General features: G+C 37.7%; 1 protein-coding gene across 2 annotated transcripts in view; it reads right to left on the reverse strand.

Annotated features, from left to right (window-relative positions):
* Positions 1–19,058, reverse strand: part of SCAI (suppressor of cancer cell invasion) — a 165,950-nt gene that overhangs the window by 36,829 nt on the left and 110,063 nt on the right. For both annotated transcript variants that reach the window (XM_004375660.2, XM_023730733.1), the window contains 6 exons: positions 8,132–8,227; positions 7,496–7,582; positions 6,222–6,320; positions 2,592–2,688; positions 1,457–1,555; positions 1,149–1,301 (listed from right to left, as the gene is read on the reverse strand). In XM_004375660.2, the coding sequence (XP_004375717.1) occupies positions 1,149–1,301; positions 1,457–1,555; positions 2,592–2,688; positions 6,222–6,320; positions 7,496–7,582; positions 8,132–8,227 (631 nt within the window). The remainder of the gene's footprint in view (positions 1–1,148; positions 1,302–1,456; positions 1,556–2,591; positions 2,689–6,221; positions 6,321–7,495; positions 7,583–8,131; positions 8,228–19,058) is intronic.

The following is a 19,058-nucleotide window of genomic DNA, read 5'->3' on the forward strand; positions in this document are numbered from 1 at the left end:
AGTACTGTTTCCAAGGCTGTAATCTTTATGGAAGCAAACCGCCACATCTTTCTCCTGCAGAGTGGCCAGTGGGTTCGAACTGTCAACCTTCGGTTAACAGCCAAGCGCTTAACCACTGCACCACAAGGGCTCCTTGGGAAATCTATGTTCTTGTTGTTGTGTGCCATCGAGCTGGTTCCACCTCATAGTGACCTTACAGGACTGAGCAGAACTGCCCCATAGGGTTTCCAGGGAGCCGCTGGTGGATTCAAACTGTCGAACTTTTGGTTAGCAGCCCAGCTCTTAACCATTGGACCGCTAGGGAAATCTACAGAGACAGAAAATAGATTAGTGGTTGCCAGGTGCTGGGGGCTGGGGGACGAGGAATAAGGAGTAACTGCTTAATGTGTGTGGGTTTTTCTGGGGGGTGATGGAAATGTCCTGGAATTGAATAGTGGTGATAGTTGCACAACACTGAATGTTCGAAAAGTCACTGAATAGTACACTTTAAAATGCTTAAAATGGTAAATTCCATGTAATGTGAATTTTACCTCAATAAAAGAAAACATTTTTATGACTGTAAAATTAATACACAGAAATTTGGAAAGTTTAGAAAGTTATAAAGAAAATAAAAATCAATTATAAATCTGCTATCCAGAGATAAACATTTTACAATAATGATAAATTTCCTTCTAGGCTTCTTTCCCTGGTGGTGCAGTGGTTAAGAGCTTGGCTGCTAACCAACGGTTTGGCAGTTCAAATCCACCAGCCGCTCCTTGGAAACCCTATGGGGCATTTCTACTCTATCCTATAGGTTTGCTATGAATTGACTTGACAGCTACAGGTATGGTTTTTTTTTTAGTTTTTTTAGTCTTCTTCCTATGCACACATGTATATAGATATGCTAACACATACAAAATAATTCTGTCTACACAGCACCATAACAGGTTTTTTTGTCATTTACCATATCATGAGTATCTTCCTGTGTCATTAAGAATTCTTTGTAAACCATTTAAATGTCTATATTATATTCCACATATGGACATAGCATAATTTAATTAAGCAGTTCCTCACAAATGGATGTTAAGATTTATACAAGGTAGTAACTCTGTGATAATTAAAAGCAGTATTTTTTAAAATTTAAGCTTAATTCCTTTACAGTTCTTTACCTGATTATTACAATTACCAATAATGAGTGCATCAGCCAGAGACAGCTGTCCCACAATCATGCCCTGTTCCAGCAATGGGGCTCCGGTTTCAGCAAGGCGATTAGATGTGATAACAATGGTATTATCATCATTTAACACCATGACCGGGTCTGCCTAAAAAAAGAAGCAATAAGTAGTTAATGGCACAAGACAATATATTAATAGACTAAGTTATTCCTTCTTCTTGATATACACACACAATAAATAAGTATACCACATAGCCATTTACTTATCCATAATTATGACAATGTTTCTTATCAAAAACTGACCTCAATGAAAGCTGCCACTTCTTGAAGCACCAAGTTCCATTCCACTTGATCTTCAGTATTAAAGCGGTGAGTATAATCTTCAATTTCATCTGACAATTCCTGATTCAAAGTACATAAAGCAAAAGGGTTACAAAAACACAATGTTAAAATAGATATCTATACTGTATCATGCTCCTGACAGAAAATGATAGAGTTAACAAGTATGACTATTATCAATACACGGTCCCAATTTTAACAGAAAATAAAGAATTAAAACTACATGGATGTGCTTCAAAAGCAAAAACTCCAGATTGATGCACGTCAAGTAATATCTTCATAGAGACCCAGGGCTCCGGCCCATATATACTCAGTGCTAAACAGCAATAAATTTATTAGTAAAAGAGTTTTAAGGAAGAAAATCCAAAGATTTTAGGAAAGCATGGAAAGACCTGAATAATTTTTTTTTTTTTAAATGAATACTATCTAGCTGAACTTCTTTGGATTTATATTATACTATTTTTTTTTTTAAATAGTCTTATTAGTAACTGGGGGTCAGGGAAGAGAGAGGAGGGGTATGTAGAGTTACTTCTGGTGGCCTTGTCAAAGTAATGCATGTCAAGGTCGAGTATCAAAATTTAAGAAGTATACCATCAAAACTACTGAGTACAGAGTACAACCAGAATTTAGTATGCAACAATTATAGGAATTAAGTGGATCCAGAATACAGTTAATTCTTAACTACCTGAGTGATGCAGACACTCAAAAGTGGTAGAAAAACCAAAAGTCACTCACAATAGCTTTATAAAACATTCATATCTTTCCTGACCTAATCTTTTAATTATTTTCTCATAAAATAAATATTATAACTTTTGTTTGCATTTCCCAACCATTTATTGATACTGTGAAATATAACATGTTGAAGGGATACAAGCAAGGAATTAAGATAATTATCTCTGTTTATTATAAGTGTTTGAAATATGAAGATAAATGGAAAAAAATTTTATCACTATCCTTGTAGGAAGGTAATATATTTTGAATGTTATAGTTATCTAGATATACCAAAATTATTTAGTCTTCAATCTATTTTAAAAAAGAAAACAAAATTATCCAAGCACAATTAGAATTTAGGATTTTAACTATTTTAAAGTACATTTACCTTTACCAGATCCTTTACAACATCCATTTTGTTGAGAAGAAGACAAACTACTATAAATCTTGCATAGTATCGTAGCTTCTTAACTACCAACTCAGGCCTATGGCAGATAAATAGAAAATTACTCATTAGATTAAAAAATATATATACTTTTTCTATTTTTCCAATTTTCTGACAGCCTTAAAAAAACTTTTGATCCTTTTTTGCAGTTGTAAACATTTCTACATGTAACCATATAGTCTTTTAACACTTTTCTTATTCAATGATTCATTCATTTCTTCATTCATTCATTCAATAAATATCTATTGAGAACTTAGATGTGTCAGGCACTAGGCTAAGTGCTAGGAGTATAATGACAAAAATTTAACAGACACAGTCCCTTTCTTCACAGGTCTTACAGTCAGAAAAGTTAATGTTTTTCCTCAAATTTAGGATAATTTCAGCCACTTTTCTTCAACTATTTTTTTCTTCCCCAATATCATTCTCTTCTTTTTCTGGGACTCCAATTACATCTAAGTTGAACTGATTGATATTTTCTCTGAGGCTTTTTTATATATTTTTTCTCTCTGTTTTTCAAACTGGATAATTTCTGTTCTTATGTCTTCAAACTCAAGACTCTTCCCTCATCAAAGTGAGAAAGAGAACCACTGAAGGGTTTTGACAAGAAGAATAACAAGACAGGAATCTCTGGATGCTCTGTTGAGAATGAACCATGGCAGGGACAAGGGTAAAAAAGGCAGACCAGTTAGGAGGCTACTGGAATTGTTCAGGTATGAGAGGGACGGTGGCCTACATGAGGGAAGTAGCAGTAAAAGTAGCAAAGAAGTAGTCAGATTGTGGATTTATTTTAAAGAAAGGAGTCAAGAGGATTTGGCAATAAACTAAATGTGGGATATAAAAGAGAATATGCTATTGGTGTCATACATTTTATTTTTTTCTAAACATTGTATTATGTATCTTGAAACCTTCTATAGAAGTAGAGAACACAATATAATGAACATGCACGTATTCATCACCTAGATTTCACACTTACCGAACTTTTGCCATTCTTGCGTCATCTATCCCCCCAAATTTGGCATGTGTACAAAATAAACACACATACAGAAGTAGATGAGTGCATTCTATTTTGGAAACCACTGTGCTAAACTGTGGCAAAGCACTGATGAAATACATTAGTGCTATCCAGTCATATACATGAGAGATCATCCCAATCAAGCTTGAAAACCTGAACCAGAGCCCACAGGCTGACTCTATATGAAAATGCAGAAGAAAAAGTCATCCCATGAACATCATTGGAAAGGTACATACCAAATTCTCCTTATCATCACCAACCCTGCTACAAAATGCCACGGCCTGGAATTTTAGACTCACGTTTCCCACTATAAAAAAAACTTCAATACTAATACCACTAAACCTGACATCATAATTCTCTTGATGAACTTCTGACACTCCAGATTAACAGCCTTGGCCAATCTGCCAGGCCCACTACTTGTAAGACACTGAGTCTTTAACTGGGAAACTTCATTCCTTCAGGTGGTGAACATCATCATCTCCCCCCAACCTCTTGTGTAGTTAGAAACTTCACTTTCTCTATATCTAACTCTGAACCGGTTCAGTCTTAACAATTTGCAACAGAGCCAGGATTTGCAGCTCCTGGACGAGTGACTGTGTATAACTTCTCTACTAAATAGGATGGGGCCATGGAATGAAAGATTCTGATAGTTGTCCGTGCTGGAACATACCATTCCTCCTGGCCTTGACGCATCCTTAGGTACTGTGACAGTACAGACAGAACTTGCTCCCCTCAAGGAGAAAAAAATCTGCATTTTAAATGGAATGGCAGATTATGGGATTCTTTCTCTTACTTGGTTTTATCTCCTGTTGATAATTTAGAAGCTGTTGTTGATTGCTACCTTGACTAGTCCTCTTGCCCTGTGTGAACTAACACAAAAAACAAATAACCTACCAACTGAAGAAACCCCTCCATAAGTACACAGACTGAGGACAAGGTTTTGCACAGTGAACTGTCCTTTGATTCTAATTTACTAGCCCAAGGCAAGATATTTTGTCATCCTGATCCCAAATAATCCTGCCTTTGTTAATTAATCTGCCCTGCACAGGAAAACAATTGATATGGAGTGTTTGCTATTACGGCAGAAAATTATTTTAATAAATCAAATTTGGGTTTTAAACCAAGAGGCTCAGGGCCAGTTTCCCCTTTGGCAAATCAGAAAATGCAGAAAAGTGAATTATACAGAGGTATTTTCCTATTGCTTAAAATAGTACTCTGCTTATATGTATTTCTCATGCTGATAAAACGTACACAAGACCTTTTACTTTTTTTTTTTAAAGACAATTTATCTCACCGAGAAGTAAGACAAATTGTACATGTATCTAAACAAAAAATTAGGGTTGGATGAAATATATCTGTAGTTAAAGTATATAAAGTAAACCAAAAGAAAACCTGAAGGAAAAATAATCGATAGAACTTACACAACTGATAGAAGAATGAAGCGAGGTGATGACAAAAAAATACCAAAGGGGAAAATATAGAATTCAGCACCTACATGCCGTACTTGTATCAAGGAAACTCCTCTGAACAAGTCTGAACAAGATGTACAAGGGAATGAAGGCATTTTTCAAGAGTGAGCCTTTCCAAAATTGTTGCTGCTTAGCTGGAAAGCTTATGATAAAGACCCACAAACTGTTCTCTGGAAAAACATGTCAAAACTATGTTTTCTTCCATTGCTAAGAGAGAGTATAATCTTTTCACTATAGAACAACTGTGAGTTCTGTTGCTGGAGGTAAAGAGAAAATTCAGATCTTCTATGCCTGAACACGCTCTTCCAACAATTTTTGGAATGTTTGCAATAGTCTTCAGAAGATTCCATCTGAACAGAATTTGATGCCAAATTTCCCACACAGTTCCATCCTTGTTTGGAACTAACATCATCATAATTTACCTGTAGTCCAAACATGTCTCTAACCCCCATTAGAAGGTTAGTTTCTGAAGGGAAAAGAGTATACTTTCATCTTTTGTATTTTCCTCTTCCATACAAGCATCTACCACACTGTCAGATATATAATAAGAGCTCAACAGATTTCTATTGGGAATGAATAAATTTCACATGATTCATTTTTTCAACAGTAGAGCTATTCAACTGCAAAACGGTACTGGGTATATAAAAGAAAATTCAAATGCCATTAGCAACCTTTTCTCTAGGACCACATAACAATTTTTAACACGCTTTTGAATATATATGAATTAAGATAAGCCAAACAGAGGCTAAAAGAAACAAAGGCTATTAATTAAGCCTCACTTAGGAGTCGTTTCTTTTCTATGAAGCCTTGTGTGATCACATTCTCTCATAAAGAAACGACTCCAACCTTCCTATTTGTTCTGACTCTACTCTGGTACTCTGACATCTGTTCCAACAGCTATTAATATTTACTGCTTTTAGGTAATTGTATATCTCTGTTTGCTTGCTCAAGAAGGTAGTACATAGTAGGCACACAATAAAGCCTGTCAAATGAATAAAAGTTATAAAGTGTACTTTTCGGCATAATTTCGATACAAACTAAAGATTCTGAGTGTCTTATCTTCATCTTTCTAAAAACATAATAGGTGCATACCTGTCCTCTTTATTGACTTGAGAATAATATGATCTCTGTCTGATTGCAGAATAAAAGGAGAAGGCCTCATTCAGATAGCTGGTCTCAGATGTGCGTAGGCTATGAGGAAAAAAAACTTTAAATTTGAAAGTGTCTCAAACTCTTCACCATGCAAATACTGTTCTACTCCTCTATATGAGGGGACAAGAATGACTGTCTGAAATCTGAGTCACAAAGCAATAATCATATCACCCTTAAAATGTGTAAAATTAATAATGATTAAAAAAAAGCCTTCCTACTGCTCCCAAGCCTTTTGATGCCGACTCATAGTATACAAGTATTCTCATTCTTCAGAGGTACTCTACAAACAACATTCAATCCAGTTAAATCTTTTCTACCCAGGACCAGACCTTTCATGACCTTCCCCAAATTCATACATAGTCACTTGTCCTACAGCTCTTTTCCTTAGCTGTTCTCACAGAACTGAGAAAGAGACCCACCCATATCAATCTTCAGGGAGTGCGGATGAATTATATTTCCTGTTTAACATTTCTAGTTTTACGAGGGCCTTCTTAAGAAAATATTCTACCCAAGAAAATTATTTTAATGGCAGGAATTTTGGGTGGCACACCAAAAGAAAAATATCTAGGAAGAGGAAGGAATTTTCTTGCTTTTTAAATTAAAAATGGTCCAAACCATTTTCTTGTATATTTGATATTACTTCACGAAAATGAGATTTAGATTCCTAAAAGAAGTTCTCTTCTTTCCTTGACTCATGGTGGGACTATGTAGATGTTATTGCTTTAAGGATATAATCAGCTAACAAAACTATCCACCTAATGTTATCTTGCAGCTACATCCTACTAGTATGAATTTTTCTGTTTGTTTTTTTTTTTTAGTATGAAGTCTTAAAGTACCTTCCTGAAAATCACTCATTCACACATACAAGTTAGAATGTGTTTCTGCATATTATCAAGATTTAAGTGAAGCCAAAAGATCTGTAAGTTCATTTAATATGAATCATTTATCTAAAACCAAGATCAAATTGCTTAAAGTTGTATGTGAGTCTGACAAGATTTGAACTGTTTGGAAGGCTAGCCTTCGAAGCAAATAATGTTAATTATGGAAAGTCCTTTAATGATGTTAGCTTGATCAGTATGATCTGAAGTATCACAGTTTCATTTGTAACTCATTGTTTTCACTCCTAGAAAGTGAAGATCCTATCTACCTCTAATCCGGTATACTGTGTTTTAATCAGAACTACACTTTACTCTTTCCATGTGCAATTTACTTACTAATAATGGTAGTACAGCTGACCAATCTTAGAAGCAATTTCCCCTATTTGCCACCGCTTCAAACCGTACCGACTATCCAGGACTTGTCTGTTTTATATAGGAGACAAGAAATAGAAATAAGAGACTATACATTTCAAAAATAAAATCAAGTCTGTAAACTCGTGGGATAAAATACCATCCAATTCAGCAAAGCTCATGAATTTTTCATGAGATTTCAACATAATCATTTAATTAAATTCAAAAAGTATTAATTGAAACTCTATTTAAAGTAAGTAGAAATATAGAAAGAAACTCCTTTGAGCTATGTTCATGAAAATTCAAAGCAGTACCCCTCAATAACTTTGGCCAATAAACAACATCTATTTTAGAATGAAACTATGAATCATCCCACCTATGTTAGAGTTAATCTGAACCATTTTAGATATAACATATGTCTTAAAAAAAAATCAGGTTAGAATATTTTAAAATCTTAAATCAGTAAGAAAAGAAACCCATTTGTTTTCATTTGGGTCATGAAGATGAAATACATTACTTAAAAAGCACCAAGAGAAAAAAAGCACTGAGGTAGTAAAGGTCAAAACTGTGACTAACATAAAATGAGCCCTTCATTCTCCTTTAACTATAAAATTCCTTTACCGATGCTGTTGCTGGAACTTCCAGAGTTTCGTATAAACATCAAAAGTTCTTCCAAAATAAGACTGCCACTGCTTCTGTCCATATTGTGGCAAATCTCTGTAATAACAAATAAATATATATTAATTTTAAATCTCTTATCTACAGGCAAGAGCAGATTAACCAGTAAGCAAGGTACGCACAGACTTAACTGTGTTTACTTACTAATCTGTAGTGCACAATTCCCCATGGGTTTCACCACATCTTTGATGAAATTGTGTACTACAGATTAGTAAGTAAGCACAAGTAAGGCCATGTGTACCTTGCTTATCGGTAATCTGTCCCTGGCTACAGGTAGTCCTCAGGTTACAAAAGAGGTCTGTTCCTAACTGGGCCTTTAAGTAGAAGCTGTAAGTCAGTAACAGGTGCATGTGGTTCTTATTTGGAAACCCTGGTGGCAGAGTGGTTAAGAGCTATGGCTGCTAACCAAAAGGCAGGCAGTTCAAATCCACCAGGTGCTCCTTGGAAACCATACGGGGCAGTTCTACTCTATCCTACAGGGTCACTGTGAGTTGTAATCGACTCGACAGCAACAGGTTTGGTTTTTGGTTTAGTGCAAGAATGGGAGAAAGATGTGGCAGGCTGCTTTCGTAAAGATTTACAGCCTTGGAAACCATATGGGGCAGTTCTACCCTGCCCTACAGGGTCCCTGTGAGTGGGGATCAAAGTGATGGCAATGGGTTTTTTGGTTTTATGCAAGGAAAGGCTCAAAGTCTTCAATGATTAAAAAGCTCGACGTGTAGCAGGTGAAGGTGATTGTGATGAAGACTTTGTTGCAAGTAGGAGATTGGTTCAATCATTTCAAAGTGAGAGCAAATTTATGTAACATTAAAAGGCAAGTATGAGTTGTCCTTAAATCAGATGTAACCTGGTGACTGCCTGTCTTTGGTAATTAAGTCTTGTGATGGTAAAAATTGGATAGATTTAAAGCATTTGCATTTACTTTCTTTAAAAAAAAAAAAATTACATTGGTAGAACAGAAATAGTTCTATGACAAGGGTCCAGGATGTGTTCTTTCCTAATCTTCCCCTCTGCCTCCCAGATGGTTCATTTCCAGTCTCCTTTGTAGATATCTCTCCCAAGAGGTTTCTATCACTCTCTTCTCTCCCTGGGTGACCTTATTCACACTCACCTATATATTCCTAACTTCCAAATGTTTATCTTCAACTCAGAACTCTGCAGTTTGAAAAATACAGTTTAGGGAATATGCCTTAAAGTAGAAGTGCAGGTAGTTTTATTGTCCTCAACTATTCTATCCTCTCTCTATAAGACAAATATACATCCCCGCCTTGGGATTACTGACTTACAGTACATGCCACCTTTGAAAGACAAATATTTGCCTACCGTAATAACACTGGGCTTGGCCATGCAACTTGCTTTGATCAATGAAATATAATTGGAAGTTACCTACACCAGGTTTGAAGAGAAGATCTGAGAGATGTTACATGCTTCAGCATTTTCACTTTTCCCTCTGACCTAAGACCACAGATTTGCTCCTCAGAAGAGAACCCATAGTAAGACACATTTAATGTAGATACAGAACTGCAGCCAACTTGTAGCTAACACAGGAGCTAGAAATAAACCTTTACTGTAGTAACGCACTAAAATATTGGGGTTATTTGTTACATCAGCCTTTTTTAGCAAAACAGTACAGAAACTTATACAAGGAGTGGGGTATTGCTATAATAAACACCTAAAATATGTGGTACTGGCTTTGGGTTTCAGAGGTAAGTAGCAAGTAATTATTACTGGAGGCTGGGAAAGTGACTGCCTATATAATGCAGTGGGAAAACTGCATTTGCTTGCAATAACTTGGAAAGCAGATAATGTGTCCAATAAACTTGTGGATTTAGACAAAGAAGCAGGGAAACAGTACGTTACTAGCCTTGGATTCTGTTATGGATTGAATATACTGACTATACGTTTAAAAGACATATTGAAGTCCTAACTCCTAGTACCTGTGAAAACGACCTTGTTTGGATATAAAATTTTATCAGTTAAGTTAAAACGAGGTCATACCAGAGTAGTGTGGATTCTAAATCCAATCTGAATGGTGTCCTATAAAAGAGACGAGACACAAAAAGATATATGCTGCTGCAACTGCAAGTCAAGAATACCTGGATCTACAATAAGTTGGGAGAGAGGCATGGAACAGATTCTCCTTCAAAGTCTCAGAAGGAATCAATATGAACAGTAACTTGACCTCAGACTCCCAGTCTCCAGAACTGTGAGACAATAAATCTCTCTTCTTGTAAGTCACCCACTTTGATGTATTTTGTTACAGAGGCCCTAGGAAACTAATACAGATGCTATTCACTGCATTTAAGAAGAGACTGTGAGAGAGATGAACTCAAAAAAGAACTGGCTAGTTGGCAAGCAGAGCTGAAAAGAAAAAGAGAGAATCCAGAAAATCCAGAATTGAAAGATATAGTAATTTCTAACGCCTAACTGTAAAGTCCACCACGTGTCTGTCAGTTTATCATACTGTGGTGGTTTGCATGTTGCTGTTGATACTGGAAGCTCTGCACCGGTATTTCAAATACCAGCAGGGTCACCCTTGTTTGGACAGGTTTCAGTAGAGTTTCCAGACTAAGACAGACTAGGAAGAAGGACTTGGCAATCTATTTCTGAAAAAATTAGCCAGTGAAAACCTTAAGAACAGCAGCAGGACACTGTCTGATATAGTGCCGGAAGATGAGCCCCTTAGATTGGAAGACACTCAAAAATACAACTAGGGAAGAGCTGCCTCCTCAAAGTAGAGTCAACCTTAATGACGTGGATAGAGTCAAGCTTTTGGGGCCTTCATTTGCTGATGTGGCACGACTCAAAATGAGAATAAATAGCTGCTAACATCCATTAATAATCAGAACGTGGAATGTGCAAAGTATGAATCTAGCAAAATTGGAAAAAAACTGGAAAATTAAGTCAAAAATGAAATGGAACACATAAAGATCTACACCCTAGGCATTAGTGAGCTGACATGGACTGGTATTGGCCATTTTGAATCAGAAAATCATATGGTCTACTATGCCGGGAATGGCAAATTGAAGAGGAATGGTGCCTCATTTATTAACAAAAAGTACATTTCAAGATCTATCCTGAAGTACACTGCTGTCAGTGATAGGATAATATCCATACACCTACAAGGAAGATCAGTTAATATGACTATTATTCGAATTTATGCACCAACCACTAAGGCCAAAGACGAAGAAATTGAAGATTTTTACCAACTTCTGCAGTCTGAAATTGATGAAATATGCAATCAAGATACATTGATAATTATTGGTGATTGGAATGCAACAGCTAGAAACAAAGAAGGATTGGTAGTGGGAAAATATGGCCTTAGTGACAGAAACAATGCTGGAGATGGCCATGATAGAATTTTGCAAGACCAATGACTCCTTCACAGCAAATACCTTTTTTGAACCACATAAATGGTGACTATACACGTGGACCTTGCCAGAGGGAATACACAAGAATCAAATCGACTAAATCTGTGGAAAGAGACGATGGAAAAGCTCAGTATCATCAGTCAGAAAAAGGCCAGAGACCGACTGTGGAACACACCATCAATTGCCTACATGCAGGTTCAAGGTGAAGCTGAAGAAAATTAGAACAAGTCCACGAGAGCCAAGGTATGACCTTGAGTATACCCCCACCTGAATTTAGAGACCATCTCAAGAATAGATTTGACACAGTGAACACTGATGACCAAAGACCAGATGAACTGTGGAATGACATTAAGGATATCACACATGAAGAAAGCAAGAGGTAATTAAAAAGACAGGAAAGAAAGAAAAGATCAAAATGGATGTCAGAAGGGACTCTGAAACTTCCTCTTGAATGTAGAATACCTAAAGCAAGTAGAAGAAATGATGAAGTGAAAGAACTGAAGGTTTCAAACGGTGGCTTGAGAAGACAATGTAAAGTACTATAATGAAATCTGCAAAGACCAAGAAACAGAAAACCAAAGGGAAGAACATGCTCGGCATCTCTCAAGCTGAAAGAACCAAAGAAAAAATTCAAGCCTCGAGTTGCAATACTGAAGGATTCTACAGCGAAAATATTAAAGACAGAGGAAGCATCAAAAGAAGACGGAAGGAATATACAGAATCACTGTATCAAAAAGAACTGGTCAACATTCAACCATTTCAGGAGGTAACATACGACCCAGAACTGATGGCACTTAAGGAGGAGATCCAAGCTGCACTGAAGGCACTGGCGAAAACAAGGCTCTCGGAATTGACGGAATACCAATTGAGATGGATGCAGTGCTGGAAGCGGTCACTTGTCTATGCCAAGAAATTTGGAATACAGCTACCCGGCCAACGAACTAGAAGAGAAACATATTTGTACCCATTCCAAAGAAAGGTGATCTAACCAAATGGGAAAATCATTGAATGATATCATTAATATCACACACAAGAAAAATTTTGCTGAAGATCATTCAAAAGTGGTTGCAGCAGTATACGGACAGGAAACTGCCAGAAATTCAAGCTGGATTCAGAAGACGACATGCAACAAGGGATATCACTGCTGATGTCAGGTGGATCATGGCTGAAAGCAGAGAATACCAAAGATGTGTGTACCTGGTTTTATTGACTATGCTAAGGCATTCAACTGTGTGGATCATAATAAATTATGGATAATATTGTCAAGACTGGGAATTCCAGTACACATAATCGTGCTAATGAGGATCCTATACATAGACCAAGCGGCAGTCCTTCAAACAGAACAAGGGGATACTGTGTGGTTTAAAGTCAAGAAAGACAGGAAAGGACAGGAGCTGGCTGGATGGACATGGGAAACCCAACGTGGAAAGGGGGAGTGTGCTGTCACATTATAGGGATTGCAACCAGTGTCACATAACAATATGTATATAAATTTCTCTATGAGAAATTCACTTGCACTATAAATTTTCACCTAAAGCAAAATAAAAAATAAAGTCAAGAAAGATGTGTATCAGGGTTGTATCCTTTCACCATACTTATTCAATCTGTATGCTGAGCAAGTAATCTGAGAAGCTGGACTATATGAAGAAGAATATGGTATCAGGATTGGAGGAAGACTCATTAACAATCTGTGAGATACAGATGACACAATCTTGCTTGCTGAAAGTGAAGAGGACTTGAAGCACTTACTGATGAAGAGCAAAGACTACAGCCTTCAGTATGGATTACACATCAACATAAAGTAAACAAAAATTCTCACAACTGGACCAATAAACAACATCATGATAAACGGAGAAAATATTGAAGTTATCAAGGATTTCATTTTACTTGGTTCCACAATCAACGCCCATGGAAGCAGCAGTCAAGAAATCAAGCAATTTGCACTGGGCAAATCTGCTGCAAAAGACCTCTTTGAAGTGTTAAAAAGCAAAGATATCACTTGAAGGACTAATGCGTGCCTGATCCAAGCCACGGTGTTTTCAGTCACCTCATATGCATGTGAAAGCTGGACACTCAATAAGGAAGACCAAAGAATTGACACCTTTTAATTGTGGTGTTGGGGAAGAATACTGAATACACCATGGACTGCCAGAAGAATGAACAAATTTGTCTTAGAAGAAGTACAACTAGAATGCTCCTTAGAAGCAAGGATGGTGAGACTGCGTCTTACATACTTTGGACATGTCATCAGGAGGGATCAGTCCCTACAGAAGGACATCATGCTTGGTAAAGTAGAGCGTCAGCAAAAAAGAGGAAGACGCTCAACAAGATGGACTGACACAGTGGCAGCAACAATAGGCTTAAGCATAACAACAACTGTGAGGATGGCACAGGACCGAGCTGTGTTTCATTCTGTTGTACACAAGGTCGCTGAGTCGGAATCAACTCAACAGCACCTAACAACAACTGTAAAAGATACAACTGAAAACTGCTAGTTATAAATGCCCATTAAGACTCAGCCTCAAACTTGCAGCAAAAACTCTCTGTTAAAGCCTATAAGTAGACTACATCAAGGTGTCTGTAATTAAATCTAGGAGCGATAGAACCTGTCTCAGAAATGACCCAGCTTTGCAAACTTTCAAAACAGGAAAAACAAACCTCAAGGACATAAGAATCAGACCAGCACTAGACTTTTCATCAGAAACACTTGCAGTTTTGGTTTCCTGAAAGCCTTTCTAGCCATTTCATCTTAGCCTGTTCCCTCTTTATGGTTTTATGCTCTTTTCATAGAAGCCATGATCTATATATGACATTTTATTGCAGAAGCAAACAATTTTCCAAAAATTTCTTACAGTGTCTGTTATAAATACTTTTCAGAAGGTCTGGGTCTTGAGGAAGAGGTCTCCATTCCCTGGTGTGTCTAGTGTGTGAAGGGGGAAGAGTATTTGTTTTTGTTTTTAGAATCAGCCCATTTGGAGACTTGACATCCTTACTGGAACAAGGCATGATCTACTCAGGTTCTAGGTCTGCTAACTCTTCTTCCTAGTGTAGGTCAAATCCATTTCTCAGATCCACAGATGGATTGCAGTTCCTAGTACACTTCTTGGAGTCTAGCAATTTTACATTATCTAGTACCAGATCAGCTTGATAAAGAAGGGATCTTCACATATCTCTGACGCTGAACCAATGTATATATAAAAGCCTACTAATTGCCAGAAAATTCTTCATGTCTGTCCCAAGCAATAATGCTTTACTGGTGGGTTTTATAACTCTCAATATATAGAATGTGGCAGTAACAATATTTCCTTCCCCACACACTTCTTGCTCAACTGGTTTTTAGAAGTACTGGTCTGACTACCTCATAAAGCAGTAATCACAGTAGAAGGGCAGGTGCTGACTTTTTGATGGGAGACTTTATCAATAAACTTTTGCTGTGTAACAAACCACTTCAAAACCCAGCAGCTGAAAACAAAAACCTTACTAGCTTGCAATTTTGTGGGTTGGCAATTTGAGCTGGATTCTGCTGGAAAGATTTCTAGTGGTCTCAGCCAGACTCATGCAAATGAGAACAGCTGGTAGTCAATGGCCTCCCTCCTATGTCCACCAGTTGCCTGCCTGGCAGTGAGGGTGCTAGGTCACACATTTCTCATCATCCAGAAGTCTAGCTTGGGTTTGTTCACATGGGAGTAGTTGCAAGGTTCCCAAGAGCAGCAAAAGAGAGGACAAGCTCTAATGTGCTTTTTCTTTTCAAGTCATTTTCCATCACGTTTGCTACTGTCTCATTGGCCAAAGCAAATCTCATGGCCACTATCACAGAGACCTAATGTTTCCATTTTTTCAATTTTGAAAACAGTATGCATCTCTTAGAAAACAGAAACACTACAAGAGTATAAGGCAAGAACTAAAATACAGAGGTGGGGCCAAGATGGCGGAGTAGTGACATGCTTCTGGTGGACCGTCTTACAACAAAGAACCGAAAAAACAAATGATTCAATTATATATGACAATCTGGGGGCCCTTAACATCAAAGGCAGAGTTTAGGAAGCGGACTGAGTGGCAGGGGGAGGGAGAAATGGTTCGGAAGCAGCGAGGAGCTTACCTCGCGGATCAAAAACATTCCCCTTGGGGAAAAACCTCTCCCCCATTTACTTCCCTGCTCCCTGCTCTGCACTGGGTGCAGAGTCCTCTGGGTTGGAAGTAGGATCTGTCAGACGCCCTGAACCATTCTCACTGCCTTGAAGAGTGAACAAATTAACAAATGGGGAAAAATAAACTGCCAGCTTCCCTAAGCCAGGAATCCAGGGTAGGCACAGCTCCTTTGCCTAGGCACAGGCATAACTGATCCACAGAGTCTGAGTGCCTTTCCCCCTGCATAGACTAGTGTGGGTCCATCTCAACAGCGTAGGCCCTCATTACCTCAGTACAAAAGGGTATATACTGGAACTCTAACATCAACTGTTTCACCTGTGAAGTGGCAGGTGCTTGACATTTGACACTACTCTGCCCATTAAGCAGGGTCTTCACCGAGCCATGTCAAAGGCTTGAAAACTAATGGCTCCACCTATGCCACCTAGCCACCTATGAGGGGGGCCCATGAATAAGATGTGCCCCCCAGTCCTTACAGCCAACAGCATTAGGTGCTCACAGTCTGGCTGCAAAACCCACCCAACTACGTGCTCTAGGGAAAAGGGTCATGCCTTCTTCCTGGACACTTGGGGGTGGCCATCAGCCCCCTCCCTTACTCAAAGTGTGTCCCCCTGCTGCAGCCAGATGCCTATGCCTACAACAATCACCCATGCCTGTCTAGGACTGTGAGAGCCTACACCACACACTTCGTGGCCATCTATCTGGGCGCCTGAGCTGAATACCTACAGGAGGAGTGAGTGGAAGCTGAGCTTATATACCTAGTAACATATCTAACCACCTGGTGACAGGACATTAGAGCTGCAAGGGTTCCAATAATCAAACTAGCTCATACAAGCAGCCTATTTGGGCCTATAAACGAAACAAGAAGCTAGGACACAGTAAGCAAACATAAAATAAATAAATATAATAACTTATCGATGGCTTGAAGACAAGCCTCAACATCACATCACATAAACAGGCAATACATGATGGCTTTAGCAAGCTCCCAAAATAAAGAATCTAGAAATTTTCCAGAGGAGGAAAATTTCTGGGAATTACCAGAGTCAGAATACAAAAGATTAATATACAGAACTCTTCAAGAATTAGGAAGGAAATTAAGCAAAACGCAGACCATGCAACAGAGGAAATTAAAAAGATTAGAGAAGAGTGTAATGACAAATTCAACAGGCTGCAAGAATCCACAAAGAGACAGCAATCAGAAACCCAGATGATTAACAATAAAATTTCAGAGTTAGACAACTCAGTAGAGGTCAAAGGAGCAGAAATGAGGCATGGAAGTCAGAATTAGTAAGACTGAAGATAAAGCACTTGACACCAACTTATTTGAGTAAAAATCAGATAAAAAGATTTAAAAAAATGAAGAAACCCTATGATAATGGTTAACAACCCCACGACATGTCAACACTGTCCCTTCTCAACCTTGGGTTCCCTATCACCAGCTTTCCTGTCCCCTCCTGCCTTCTAGTCCTTGTCCCTGGACTGCTGTGCCTCATTAGTCCCGTTTTCCTTGATGGGAAGCCTAGGGGACAGCGAGTTGAAGACAATGGGGATGGAATAATTTGTTAAAGGATAGTGAGAATAGAAGCATAACTGGAAGAATGTAACCAATGTCACTGAATTGTTCATGTAGAAACTTACAAAATGGTGTAACTTTGGCTGTGTATATTTTCACCCAAAAAAAAGGTCCTCTAGGTCGAGAAGGGAGAGTGTTGACATGCCATAGGGTTGTTAACCAATGTCATAAAACAATATGTGTACTGACTGTTTACTGAGAAACTATTTGTTCTGTAAACCTTCATCTAAAGTACAATAAAAAAATTAAAATAAATTAAAAAAACGAAGAAACCATAAGAATTATGACACTCTCTCAAGAGGAATAATCTACCAGTGAGTGCAGTACCAGAACCGGGGGGGTTAACAGAAAATACAGAGAGAACTGTTGAAGATTTGTTGGCAGAAAACTTCCCTGATATCGTGAAAGATGACAAGGTTATCTATCCAATATGCTCATCAAACCCCACATAAGGTAGACCCCAAAAGAAAGTCACCAAGACATATTATAAGCAAACTTGCCAAAACCAAAGATCAAGAGAGAATTTTAAGAATGGCTAGGGATAAATGAAACGTCATCTACAAAGGAGAGTCAGTAAGACTAAGCTTGGACTACTCAGCAGAAACCATACAGGCAAGAAGGTAATGGGATGACATATATAAAGCCTTGAAGGAAAAAAACTGCTGGACAAGTATTATATATCCAGCAAAACTGTCTCTCAAATATGATGGCCAAATTAGGGCATTTCCAGACAAACAGAAGTTCAGAAAATTTGCAAAAAACAAAACAAAATTACAAGAAATACTAAAGGGAGTCCTCCAATTAGTAAATCAGCAACATCAGACAACAACCCAAGACTAGAACACATGACAGAACAACCAGATATCAACCCAGACAGGGGAGTCACAAAAATAGGGAAACAGATGTCAATATGTAAAAGATGGCAGCATTAAAACAAAAAAGAGGGACTTAAAAAAGGTAGACATAGATTTTGCATATGGAGAGGAAATGAAGGCGATATAGAGAAATAAAAGACTGGTATAAACTTAGAAAAATATGGATAAATATTAAGGTAACTACAAAGGAAACCAACAATCCTACAAGTCAAAATAAACAACGAGAAAAATATAAAGACTCAGCAAACACAAAATCAACAACAATGAAAAAGATGAAAAGAAAATACATAAAGAAAATTGACTCAGCACAGAAAATTAAGTGGAACAAAGAAACTGTGAACAACACAGAAAAAAAGTCATCAAATGACAGCACTACCTATGAATAATTACGCTGAATGTAAATGGCCTAAATGCACCAATAAAGAGACAGAGTGGAAGACTGGATTAAAAAAAACACAATCCATCTATATGCTGCCTACAAGAGACACACCTTACACTTAAAGACACAAACAAACTAAAACTCAAAGGATGGAAAAAAATATATCAAGCAAACAACACTCAAAAAAGAGCAGGAGAGGCAATATTAATCTCTAACATAATAGACTTTAAAGTAAAATCCACCACAAAGGATAAGGAAGGACACTTTACCATGATTAAAGGGTCAATACACCAGGAGGACATAACTATGATAAATATTTACGTACCCAATGACAGGGCTCCAAAATACATACAACAAACTCCAACAGCACTGAAAAGAGACATAGACAGCTCCACAATAGTAGTAGGAGTCTTCAACACACCAATTGCGGTGAAGGACAGAACATCCAGAAAGAAGCTCAACAAAGACACGGAAGAGCTAAATGCTACAATCAACCAACTGGATCTCATAGACATATACTGAACAC

The sequence above is a fragment of the Trichechus manatus genome, unplaced genomic scaffold (assembly GCF_000243295.1).
Source record: "Trichechus manatus latirostris isolate Lorelei unplaced genomic scaffold, TriManLat1.0 scaffold00038, whole genome shotgun sequence".
In the NCBI taxonomy this organism is placed as follows: domain Eukaryota; kingdom Metazoa; phylum Chordata; class Mammalia; order Sirenia; family Trichechidae; genus Trichechus; species Trichechus manatus.